We start from the raw sequence: 13,433 nt of genomic DNA on the forward strand, positions 1-13,433 counted from the left end.
AGAGAGAGAGAGAGAAAGAGAGGCTAAGAGAGTGTGTTTTGGGGCATTCTTTGAAGGAGCTGGAGGAGCAAAAGGTTTGGAACGCGAAGGAGTCCTTGGATCCGACATTCTTTCGGTGTAAGTGGCCATTTGGAGGTAAAAAAGCCACTAACTTGATCATTTGATTGTTAGATCTCTCCATTAGAGAGTTATGGCCATTTCTAGCAATTCCCTTGGTCCTTATTGGCTTTGATCTTACCTTGAAGCCAAGACTTCATATCTGGACATTATTAGTCCCTTTAGGCCTAAAGACTCGAGCAGTCGAGCTTTATCCAGTTTTGGCCAACTTCCATACCTTAAACCCTTGTTGAGCTTTGGTTTGGCAAACTTAACCCTAGATGTCATGCATGGACATAAAGCTTGCAACTGTACGTGTTATTTCAATCTTAAAAGGATACATCTAGAGTTTGGGCCCTAACCTTGCTTAAAAACGTTTGAATAAGAGAATGGCCTGGGGAACTCGATGAGTTGGTTAAGGTTTTCCCCGATAGTCTGGACACGTTACAAACTCGACGAATTGAGTTGGATTTTCCCGATATTTCAGAGAAACGAAGGAACTCGACGAGTTGAATAGATGCACTCGACGAGTTGGGTCAACATGGACTGTTGACTTGAGGGTTAACTTCCGTTGACTTTTAGGGTTTGGTCAAGTTATGGACTTAGGAGACCATGGAGGGGTAAAATGGTCTTTCACACTTTCCGAGAGTAGGTAAGGGGATAGTTGAACATCCTTGGAGTTATTATAAATTGTTAATTAGAAATGATTATGATATATGTAGGCGGAGTCTAGACTGACCATTGAGTAGGAAACATACTTGCTTGCTTAGTTTTCACCGGTGACTTTTTTATACATTTTGAAAACTTAATATGCCCTAATCTGTAGATTTTATGTAGCTAATGCTTACATATGGTTTAGGAAGCAAGAAACCTTATCAACTTTAAAACCCTAAATCGTTGATAGACTAAGCCACCAATATGCAATAGACAAAAAAATAAAAATAAAAATAAAAAAGAATCGGATTGTCGATGTGCGGTGTGGTATCAAACAGTCCGAATCTGAATCGAGTCATACGCAACTTCTTATTAAAGCCAGTAAGAGGCATATCAAACACCCGTTAGTTTAACAAAATTAACAAAAACTAACCTCTAAACAATCCAAAATCCATTCATTCATTACCATATTCACCAAAAACAAACATTGTAACAAAACACATCCAGATTAAAGATTTTAATACTTTCTAAAAGTAAGATTCAATCGACCTGGGAGCATATTTGTTGCTTCAAGAAGCGATTTAGGAGCAGTATCAGGAAAAATACAAGGGACGCCATGAAATACATGTCTTGATTCCCCTCCAAATATCAAAACATCTCCAGATTCCAAATTTACCCTTTCTGCTTTCTCAACATCCCTATCATTTCCATATAAAAACTCTGCAGTTTCCCCTACTGAAAATGACACAACAGGTAACCCTTCATTCAAACTCTCTCTGCTTTCATCTTTGTCCTGAAAAAATAAAACACAATTTAAACAAAACGATTCCTCATAAATATAAAAAGAAGACCAAGATTTAAAATTTTAACCTGATGAAGACCAAGCTTTCCGGTTTTTGTGTAGAAATTGACAATGCAGATATCAGGTAACATGAAAGGAATGATTTTTCCTTTGTTTTTTTGAATATGAGCATTTGAATCTTGTAATGCTCTTTTCACCATATCATGAAAAAATTCAGGAATTTCTGGAGGCTTTGAATTATCAATTGGTCTTGTATCAATGTATCCACTACTCTGAGGATCCCAATTCCTACCAAGACACATCATTTTTAAATGCAGTTTTGCTCCATCTTGATACCCAGGTTGATAAAAACCTCCTTCTCTTATACCTAAGTCCCTGCAAGTTTTTACTATGTTCACCTGAGAGAAAAAGTCAAGAAAAGTCAAAGGGTATGATAATTGAAAGTTTGAAAGTATCTTTTCATAATCTCATGAAAGCAAAATGTACCTGATCATCGGAAGAAATATAGCCTTTCAAGAGTACCATTCCAGACCTCAATATGTTGATTTTTGGCCCTTCTGCTTCGCGTTTAGATTGATTTCTTTTTTCTTTGTTTGTTGAATGTAGTGAAGGTTTTAGCTTTACAGCTCCAGTTTTAACCTTCTTTGGACAGATGTCAAATCGTGTTATAGAAGAAACATGGTTAGTAATAGTATCCTCTGGTTTTCCACCTTTATCCCCAATTTGCTTTCCCTTCTCAGCAATTCCATCCTGTGATTCCATTCCTTTCTGGCTTTTTAATGGGATTGGATACGTATGATTTGAATTCTTTGAATTAGAATCAAAGGTGGATACAGATTTTGGTTCTGTTGAAACATTATCTGCTTTCTGACTTGAATCTGGGATTGGCTTGACGTTCTCTGACTCTATACCAGAAGATGGATTTTTGACAGGATGGGATGAAGATTCCTCTTGTAATTGAGGAGTTAAATCTGGTTTAGGAACTGAATTACACATTTTCTCTGAAGTATATTCGGCACTAAGTGAAGAATCATCCTTCTGACAACTGGAAGCACCAACACAAGATTCATCTAATGCAACCTGCGAGTTAATTACGTAAAGAGATTGGTTATAGAAACTTGAGAAACTATTATCTTGCAGAAAAAATAGCCCCTGCTAATGATGATTAACTTGTGTTTCTTGATTTCTTCCATGACTATAGGTTTTAATTCGTCAGATATTTCAAAACTACTGTGTGGAGATTGAGTATTGTCGGATCTTTAACAATCTGAGGCTAAAAATTGAGGCCAGATAGTACCTTTGTCTTCGGTTTCCACTCAAATGGAGGACCAGCATTCGTTTGTTTCCACCTACCGGCTGATTTACCAGCAGGAAACTGATTGCCTCGACCACGAGAGCGTCCAGAGGACATCTTTCGATTGTTCGGAGAATTACTGCAATTAGCAAACACAATTTCAGTAATCGAATTTCTTCTGCTGCCCTAATTGCGATCATACTATTCAAACTGGAGTGCGAAAAACCTGAAATCGGAAGTTATTAAACTTGAATTGTACGCCAACAAAACCCTAAAACAAAATTCACGAGTATTGTGTGCGAGAGAGAGAATCGATGCTCGAAGCAAAAGGCACAATCTGCAGTGATTGATTCTAAAAGAGGGTTTAAGAAAGGGCGTAAGCAACGATTCGCATTCGTATGATATTATGTATATGGCGGTTTCTATTTGGTTAAAATTTCCGGTATAATGACTTAAAGTAAACAATTTCCTGAATAATAACTTAACCTAGTTTTAATTTTATTTTTTTGATTTATCAATAAACTATTTGAAATTATTTACCTTTTATTTTTATTAGGATTATAATTAGTTGCAAGAGTAAAGTATGAATAATTTTAAATACTTCATTGATAAATTAAACACGAAAAAAAAATCGGCAACTAAATATAAATAAAGTTGATTCGTTACATTTTCAAGTCATTATTTCTTCTTTTATTGTCACGGTCAATATAATTCTTTTTTATGGTTGCATAAAATTATTATAAAATTTAAGGAATTCAGATTTTTAGAAAAAATGCTTATCTTTATTGTTTATACTGACCATTGTATATGTTGTGATCAAATTACCAAATATCTTATATCCCCGTGTATTTTAAACCATATCAATCATGTTAAGTAGGTGTTCAAATTTGTTGCAAACATTGACCTCACATTCTTCCAAAACCGAAAGTGAAAGCTTTTGGTTTGTAGAATTTGATTTTTCTAACAAGAAATATGTTTGAGAGCGACACGTTACATCTTGCAAATCTTTTGAATAAAATTGACTTTATAGTGTTGGTATTATCATTTTATCACCTCGTCTTTATATCTTTTTATTTCTCTAAATGCACTAATATAGCTCATATATAGTTATATGTTACAAAGTAACAATGTTTAACAAGAGTAATGTATCTATGATGTATGAAATATTAGAGTACTTAACATAACAATACATATGAGATGTATCCATCAAAATGATTATTGTGATGTTTAAAGATTATGATAAATAAATTTAAATATAAGGGTTTGTAATAAATTTGAGCACTCACTTAACAAAACATGGTTGAAATAGTTTAAAATAAATGGAGATGATAAGATATTTTGGTAACAAATTTTCGATTTTGTTTAAATTTAGTCACCATACTTTTTGTTGTGCGTGATTTACCCATGAATGAATTGAAATTTGTTCACATTTTACCTTTATGATTGATTGTAGACGATCATATGGATGGTGAAATATAAACAATTCCAAATAACCAATGGGTAAATCAATCTTGAAAAAAAAAATCAACGATTAAATATGAATAAAATTGAAAATTGGTTATCTTTTCAAGTCTTTATCCTTTAATTTCCATGTGTATATTAATTAAATACAACAAATTTCTATATTAGCTTTTAAAATATGCATCAATTATACTTTAGATAATGAATCAAATTAGCAAAGTTTATAAAATGTTTTAAGCAAGACTTTCAACTATAAAAAGAAAATATCAAAAGATGACATAACATTTGGTAGCTGTGTATAAAGTCTCTTTAGGGTGGTGAGTAAAGGAATAAAATAGTTTATGTGGATTAAAATCAAATTATGAAGAAAATTGGGCTATGTCATAATTAATATTGGGCTGGAATCAAGTAAAGAGAACCAGGCCGAAGACCTTTGTGAACAAATATTGGATCGAGGCCACGTTCGTGGGTCTGGTGAAGATCTGGACCCAGCCTCCAGACCCGTATGTTTGACAGTTGACATCGTGTTGTTTTGAAGTAAATCTTTTAGTCCCTACAATTTAGTTAGTTTCTAGTTTCTAATGATTTGAATTAAGGCCTGTTTTTTTTTTCTTTATTAAGTTTTGAAATTAATAAAGTGTACTGAATTGAATTGATAACGATATCTAAACTAAAATGTTGTTATATAAATATTCAATAGCATGCAATATCTGCAAAACTTAACACTTCTCATTGGGTAGAATTTATGTAGGACGAAGATGAAATACATGCTGAAGTGACTCCCTTTTATTGATAGAATTGTTGTTGAAAATATTTGATGAATTAACTAAAAAATTTATAAGTCTTATACACACTGAATTTAAATGTGAAAGTTTATTTTTTGTAAACTAATCTATAAGACTTTTGTTGCGATTTTAAAAGTAAAATACAATTGTCTGTTTATTGGAGAAGTTGTCGTTTATTTCGTACTCAATAAATCACAAATGGTTGCTGGGAGTTGTAAAAATCATAAATTTATGCATTTATTTTTCTTATGCCATGTTGTGATAGCATGTAACATTGTAACATATGCAAATTTTGTTGTCAAATCAGATGGTAATATTGTTAACTTTTTTAAAAAGATAAAATATTAAAAGAAAAAAGATAGTCGGTAGCTCACTGGTACAAAACCAATTATAAGGAGAAAAGAAAACACACATTATTAAATGCATAAGCTTTATTTGGAATTTTGGATGTATGTAAATACCTTTGTTCATTAAAACCATGATATGTTTGGAATATCAGGCTCAAGAAAATGGATATCTTTGATGAGATTATTTTTTTGTTATTTCTTTTATATTAGAAATAGTGGTACTAAATAGTATAATTTAAATTGGATTGGATGGTTTTACAAATTTTTTTTTTCTTTTTTGCATGACTCTTAATATGTTTTTGTTAGTTTCTTGCTAGCATGTTTTTAATTTGCAATTTACTTCCCGAAAAATGATATGTTTTGTTTTTCTTTGTGGCCATTTTATGTCAACTTGTTTTCATTAAAATAGATTCCGATAAATGAATGTTTTTTTTTTGTCATTTGTCACATTGTCATTCAATAAATGAATGTTTTTTTTTGTCATTTGTTACATTGTCATTCAATTTGTTAAAATGTCATTTTGTGGTTATTTTGAATTAATTTTTTTTCATATGTCATTTTATGAGTTTTTCTATTTTATTAACTTCTATATAATATTTTAATGTAATAATTGTAATAAATTTAGTAATAAATTGATATCAATTTCATTAATGAACTTAATTTTTAATTTCAAAACTTCCAAAATTAAAACTTAATAGTTTTTTTGTTTATTTATTTAAATTATTTTTTTAAATTTAAAAGCTAAAAAACATTTCCATTATAATAATACTCTATTTTTATTATTTTCTTATAAATTCAAAGTTATAAAATATTTAGAAATTTATATTTAACTTTTTTTTTTAAATTAACTCATATAATACATGAGTCCCACAACTAGTATAATAATATGTTTTTCTTTCAAATGTTCATTAAAATCAAACAATAATTTTAAAATTTCTTTAAAAATCCAAAACATAAAATGCTCATAAAACATAACTTCAGTTAAACTCACAACATAAAATAGTTTTAAATGAAAAAAAAAAGAATTTAAATGGTTTCAATAGACAAAAATATAACCTAAATGTTATTAAAACAATGACGAATAATATTTTGACTTTTTATGAGGTTTCCCTAAATATGAACTTTTAAAAAAGAAAAATGTATTATTACCCTATTCCTAACTTTTTCTATTATTTCACAGTATCGTCTTTTCACACTTTAAACAACTTTATAGGACCATATTTTTTTCACTTTTATAAACTTTGTTTTTTCTATACTATAAAGTATAAACGTTTTTATCTCCATATAATACGAAAGTCAAACCTTCATCTCCTTCAACACGTTTTTCACACATTCACTTTAACTTCAAGAGAATCAGCCTTTTTTAACCTTTAATTTTGCTTTATGAATCTCATCATTTTATTCTTAACGACATAAACTTAAAGCACCTTAAATCAAAGTCCTAAAATTACATACAAATAAACACATAAACACACTTAAAAACACTTTCAACAAAACAACGTTGTATCAACATCTGACTTCCACAACCCAACTTCAACGTCAATTTCCACAACCCAAAAGTCTTCAATCTAAAATTAGATTTGCATAAACATCATCAGCATATGTAATGTACCACTTATACAACATAAGATACAAGTCATTATAGCATAAAATTCAACCAATTATGATTTGGGTAAAGTTTTTCTTTTACCTAATTTGAAACGTTATACTTGCATAGATTCTCGAATCCCATGTATTCATGTCGCCCGATTTTCCAAATCATGTTAGAAATTCCAACTCCACCTATTAAACCAAATTTTTTATTTATAAAAAAATATATTTCATAAAAATAAAATTGAATTACGTAAAAAAAAAAATACTGACCTAATGATATTGCACTAACGAATATAGTGAAAGCGAGAATGAATATAATTAGCGACGCCCTTCCCATTATCATAATCAGCTTTCTCACCACATGTTGCCCCACAAAAGCAGCAATTGTTGCCACAAGAAGAAAATAAAGTGCTGCCAACAAAATTACGTAAATACCCTTTTCATAAAAAATAGCCCTAGAAGAATCGACTTACCATAAGGAACAGGGAAACGCTTTAGAAGGTAATATTCCACAACAGACATCGAGGACGAAAATGTCATTGCAAACGTGGCAGTGGCACTTGAAACCTACACAAATGTTTTTATTGCTCAAACAAAGTTTAATTTTAAATTTTAATAAAAATTTAAAAAAAAAAAAAATGTTACCTGAGGAGGTACACCAAGCTCCAAAAAGAGTGGGCCCATAATAAAACCTCCACCTAAACCAAGTAATCCACCAACCATACCAGCTAAAACACCACATGTGAGATACAATACTAGTTGTCCTATGGTAAGATTGGTGGAGTCTCCCTTAGAGGATATAATTCTTGTTCCTCTGTATAGGCTAATTGCCTCGTACCCCGATACACCAAAAGAAATTGGAATCTACACAAATTTATATTTATTTAGAGAACACTTTATTGAGGTAATAGAAAATGAAAAGAATAAAAAAATTGTAAGGATACCTGTGATAAGTTGAGCACCCAATACCATGTTGAACAATTAGATGTATAATTCTGTCACCAATATATATAAAAAAACATAAGGTGATATAAAATAATAAAACTATGAAAATTTGAGGATATTAAATATTATGTTATAGTTTTATTTTTATACACTACCTTCGCAAGTTGGAGAGCAAGAAATGCAATCCAAACAAAGACAAGAAGCGCGAGTTCTTTCCAACAAACATTTTGGAAGACAGAGACCTGAAATGTTTATATATTAAAAAATATTAATTAAAAATTAAAAACAAAAAGCAGATTTTCACAGGTTGTATAGTATCAGTATTAGTATCAGTATCAGTATCACCTCTTCTTTTTTTGGTCGATCGGGTTTGTTGGGACCACCAGGAAGAATCTTGTATTCTGCCTGGCTGCCATCTGTTGACATGGCAAAGACATAAAATGATAAAACTTAAAAGTAGTCACATGACATTTAAGTCAAAAACAAAATCATGAAATTTATTTTTTTGTGGGGTTGCATGAAATGATCAAATCAACTTACTCTCCAAACGCCTAGCAGCCTCCTGAAATGAGAAAAAAAAAAAAAAAAGTTAATATATATTTACCATGTGGATTTGGAAATTGTTAATTAATCAATCAATGAAATTTTTATTACCTTTTTCATGATGGTTTCTTTTTTCCATGTATCAACACCTCTACAGAAGGCCTTGCTTGATGTGGCTGAACATTTAATTAGCATTCATATATGAAAGGTCATTTAGGGAAAAAGATTTATGGAAGAAAGAAATAATTAACAATAATACCTATGAAAAGAACAATTAGAAGAATAGTGACCATCCAATCTGCAAAAATTACATTAAATGCCACTCCAATACTAATTCCTAACATCAACATTGGTTGGATTAGAAGTGCCAGGTCATAGTCAATTATTGGCATGTCAAGTGTTGGATGCCTCAGCTTTAGATTATAGTACACAGTCGAGGCGGCTGCTCCCATAATCATGCCTGTTCAACAAAATCAATAAACTGTTACTATTACTATTACTATTACTATTACTATTACTATTACTGTTGTTACTGTTCTCAATAGGTATTGGTGTTAACGAGACAAAAATTGTAAAATTTTGTTAGACTTTGAAAAAAGTGGAAAGAGACGAGTACAGTGGATGACATAATTAGACAAGACAAGACAAGGGTATTAAAGTAATTTTATATGTGTAGGATATGCTTTTTGTCTTACATTTTGAAATTGCTGTGGCGGATTTAGGATCAAAACCGATAATTAGGGTAAGCATTGGGACGAAAATACCCCCGCCTCCAACTCCACCTACGCTCCCAAATGCTGCTCCACAAAATCCAATGATGCTACCAAGAACTATTTTCCAACCAAGTTTCATTTCCTGTGAATTTATTATGATTTTTCATCTTGAGTTTTTATTCTTGAAGTATTAATCAACAGTTAATGTAATACATAAACTTTTTTTTTTTTGGCTAGTTAAGGTAACAACCATCTAGAAAGAAATCAAAAGATGTTGGTAATTCCTTCCACATATAGCAACTGCAACAAAAGACTTTACACGACATATTTACAATAAATGTATTTGTCAATCTGACAAATGTTTTGAACACCATTCAATAAAGACAAAAGAAAATGTGGTCCAAATTAAAGAACTACGTAAATCTTTAAAACTGTGAGAGGAATTACATTATTGAGGCCTTGCAAAATGAAAAAGAAATTGCCTTTTTAATGGGGAAAAGGAATATAGTATTTTATTTCCTGGTTAAAAACCATTTTTAGTACGAAAGATAGTGAATTGTTTCTAGGAATCTTTCAACTTTATGTTAAGTTGATATGTACTGACCATGAAAGCCTCTTTCCTTTTAGAGCACAGAAGGTTTTCTATTCTACGTAAGTAAAAAAGAGAGCAAAAATTTCTTTAAAAGGTTTTAATATATCATGTGGCTCCATTCTAGATTCATTGTCATAATATTTGAAAAATACCCAAATTAGAACCAACAAAATCGAAAATTAGAACTCGCAAAACAAATTTAACCTAAATGTTTATAAAAACACTTCAATAAAGCTTAAAAGGAAAACATAATACACGCCCCCAGATTGATTTGTGTGCAATTCAGTACCTAATCTATTGATCCATTTTAAGAAAGTGAAATTGTTCGTTCTGCAATCTGCGTAATTGGTACTCCATGATTTCCTAATATTTTATTGAAATTAGATCATAAATAGATATTAACACTTACAGGCCAGACATGGTGATAACCCGATCCATCTGTTTCGAACAAATAGTTCGTCAACTTCATGAAATACTCCATTTTCGATTCATCGTTATCGCCATCGCCATAGCTTGCAACTGCGGACACATCTTCTGTCATTACGTTTCTTTCCGCGGAAGCGAACATCGAAGCGAACACGAAGTTCATCAGCATCATCGTCACAAAACTCATAAGCCTCCATTTATGTGCACCAATTTCAGTCATTGATATAATGATCGAAACGCCTCAGGATTTTGTAAATTTCCCGCAGATAAAATGTTCCCACGCACGTCGTCTGTAATTTGCAACCGAACGACAATTTCTCGATACTGTTCTTGTGTCTCTCCGATTGAATAGAAGAGGGAACAAAGCAAAAGTAATAATAATATGCTTATCGATCAAAGGAATTCAGAAAGAAACTCGACATTTGTTGCTCTGAAGCTAAGACATTTTGCTTGTGTGTTATTTTGTGTTTTGTGGGTTACAGGTGCAGAAATTTGTGTTGCAATATAAATGATGTTGAGAAGCTAGGGGATGTGTTGTCTCGCGTAGGCGAATAGGGTAGTAAAGTGTAAATATGAATGTAAATTAGGCAAAATTATAAGGTTAGCCCATGTGGTTTACTATATTTAACACTATGAGAGAAGTTAAAAAGCTTTATGTGATTGGTCTTTGTGGTTTCAAAAAATTGCCCATGGTTAATTTGGGAAACACCATTTGCTTTTGGCCATTAGTCAACACCACATCATCAAGCTGGGTGATGTGGCTTGCCACTTTTGCTGCTAACGGGGCTGATCGGAGGCTTAAGGAATTATATGGCTTGCCACATCAACACATAATACACCACTACCCTCTCACCTTGACCCTTTACATTCTCCCTCGTTAGTCTCGTTCATCACTTTGTCTCCTCATCTTTCTTTCTCACTTGCATGAGCGAATAACTCCCCCCCCCCCCCCCTCGTCTTCCTCAATGTTGCCTCCCGAATGTTGATATTCAATCTCCTTACTAAGCCAAGTTGTAGAGAAAAACCTTGAGCAACAAAGTGATTTTTGTATTGGTCAAGGTTGTCATGATTATCGAACTTGTTGCGATAAAGCCAATAACAACCAATAATCTTGGCATGTGGAGGTTGAGAAACAAGATCCCCAAGTGTGATTGGAGTGGAAACATGAGTAGAGCTTTCTTAAGGCCAGAAGGGACAGTGTGTAACACCCAAAGTTTTGAAGACCAAGAAAGGAAAGAAAACCCTAAGTCTAGGGGTCGACTCGGCGAGTCCAAGGAGGGACTCGGCGAGTCCGAGCGGGATCCGGGTCGGGGAGTAAGTGACCGACTCGGCGAGTCGGCCAAGGAGACTCGGCGAGTCTGGTCTGTGCGAGGAAAACCCTAATTCTGGGAGTTGTATCCTATTTAAAGGGAGTTATGTCCCTCCCTCAGCCTCCATATCATCCTAGAGAACCTGTAAACCCTAGATTTCGTGGGAGCCTCCATCATTTGAGAGAAATAGCTTTGGAGGAAGGAAATCTTGGAAGGAAATTGAAGATCAAGAAGGTTGCTTCAAAGGAGAGGTGTAGATCCGAGATCTACTTCAGTTTGTGTTCTTCTTGGAGGTATTAAGCTGCCATTTTTCCCTTCTTTGCATCTAGATCTATTTTGTTATGAGATTTGGAGATTTTATGCCATGCTTAAGAACTATTTCGAGTTAGAAGCCTAGATCTGAAGTTGCTACTTCAGATCTGAGTGTATCTTGGCCTAGAAGGTCATAAAGCATCTATTAATGGGTTGATAGTGGAGCCTCTTTGTCTTAAACCCTAGTTTGGATTGTTTTTAGCCTAGATATCTTGATCTACACGTAAAGTTTGCCACTTTACGTGGGGGATAGGCCTTAGAAGTATGGATCTATGAGTTGGAAGCCCTGTTTGGCTCGAAAAGCCACTGCATGGATTAAGGACTGAATAGACTCGGCGAGTAGTATGAAGAGGGAGATGAACTCGACGAGTTGGATGAACAACTCGGCGAGTCTGTTGAAGATTGTCTTGGACTCGACGAGTCTGTTCATGGACTCGGCGAGTCAAGTCGCGAAACCCCAAACCCTTCGAGTTAAGAATCGAATCAGTGAGTCGGTTGGAGACTCAGCGAGTTGGACAGGTCAGGACTCGGTAATCGTTGGACTCGGCGAGTCATGTCGCGAATGGAAGGACCCTGAGTATAGGAACTCGGCGAGTCAGTAAGTGGACTCGGCGAGTAGGGTTGACTTGGAAAGGTTGACTTTGACCAAGACTTTGTCTTAGACCAGATTTGACTTGGTTAACTGTCGGGGTCAGTTAGACTAAGTGTTGCATTGATATTGATAGCTCGGGGAGCAAGTAGAGCAGGAGTTCAGTGAGTGGTCGGGCAGCAGCTAGTGGGATCATCAACAAGTTCAGCCAGTGCAGGTGAGTTTCCCTTTGTATGAATGGGTCTACAGCCACAATGCCGGCCCATGTAGTTATGAGTAGAAGACCCGGGGGTTAGCCCTAGGCACAGTATGCTAGCATGATATTCGGACGAGGTCCAATGATAGAGGGCGGGTGCCCAAAGAAATGGTTTATGTGATAGTTTATACTTGTTGTTTGTGTGATACTTGTATGTGCCTGGTAGGGAAGTGAGTGGGGGCAAGGTTCCGTATCTCACCAATAGCAGAGTGTGGATGGTGTTCCACATCTCAGTAGCAGCAGTCCAGGGGCGAGGCCCAAGTTAGGAAAGGAGTGAGGGTGGGCTGGGCTCGCATCTCACTATCAGCAGGAGCAATGACGAGGTTCCATGACTCATCAGTAGCAGGACATGGGCGGGGCCCAGAGATAGGCGAGGCCTTGGAGCAAGAGCTGTTAGTATATGTTTAGCTTATGTGATGTTATGTGATATGTGTATGTGCTATTATATGTTAATGGGCGGGGCCCTGTGACAGGCGAGGCCTAAGTGAACAGATCTGTATCCGAGCGGGGCTCGAAGCCAGGCGGGGCCTGGAGCGGTGGGACCGTGGTAGCGGGCGAGGCCCGAAGTAGGGGGCGAGGCCCCGGATAGTGGGCGTGGCCCAGTATGTGCAGTATGTGGTTATGCATGGTATGTGGTAAGGTGGGGAACTCACTAAGCTTCGTGCTTACGGTTTTCAGTTTTGTTTTCAGGTACTTCCGGTAGCGGAGGGAGGAG

General features: G+C 34.5%; 2 protein-coding genes across 2 annotated transcripts; both read right to left on the minus strand.

The window, feature by feature from the left end:
• Positions 1-1,092: 1,092 nt before the first annotated feature.
• Positions 1,093-3,257, minus strand: LOC145089315 (DNA N(6)-methyladenine demethylase ALKBH1C-like). The gene is made up of 5 exons (XM_079027770.1): positions 3,073-3,257; positions 2,850-2,985; positions 2,039-2,632; positions 1,621-1,950; positions 1,093-1,543 (listed from the first exon to the last, which is right to left on the minus strand). The coding sequence occupies exons 2-5, from the start codon at positions 2,961-2,963 to the stop codon at positions 1,268-1,270; spliced, it is 1,314 nt and encodes a 437-aa protein (XP_078883896.1). The 5' UTR covers positions 2,964-2,985; positions 3,073-3,257; the 3' UTR covers positions 1,093-1,267.
• Positions 3,258-6,776: 3,519 nt separating this feature from the next.
• LOC145089323 (sulfite exporter TauE/SafE family protein 3-like) lies at positions 6,777-10,729 on the minus strand. Its single transcript, XM_079027776.1, has 13 exons — positions 10,235-10,729; positions 9,216-9,375; positions 8,780-8,980; positions 8,632-8,696; positions 8,518-8,539; positions 8,323-8,393; positions 8,133-8,219; positions 7,977-8,027; positions 7,678-7,896; positions 7,506-7,599; positions 7,303-7,443; positions 7,130-7,221; positions 6,777-7,007 (listed from the first exon to the last, which is right to left on the minus strand). Exons 1-12 carry the CDS (start codon positions 10,469-10,471, stop codon positions 7,130-7,132), a joined length of 1,440 nt encoding a protein of 479 aa, XP_078883902.1. The 5' UTR covers positions 10,472-10,729; the 3' UTR covers positions 6,777-7,007.
• Between the last annotated feature and the right edge of the window lie 2,704 nt (positions 10,730-13,433).

This window comes from Lactuca serriola, chromosome 1 (assembly GCF_051521515.1).
Source record: "Lactuca serriola cultivar US96UC23 chromosome 1, Lser_US96UC23_V15, whole genome shotgun sequence".
Lineage (NCBI taxonomy): Eukaryota > Viridiplantae > Streptophyta > Magnoliopsida > Asterales > Asteraceae > Lactuca > Lactuca serriola.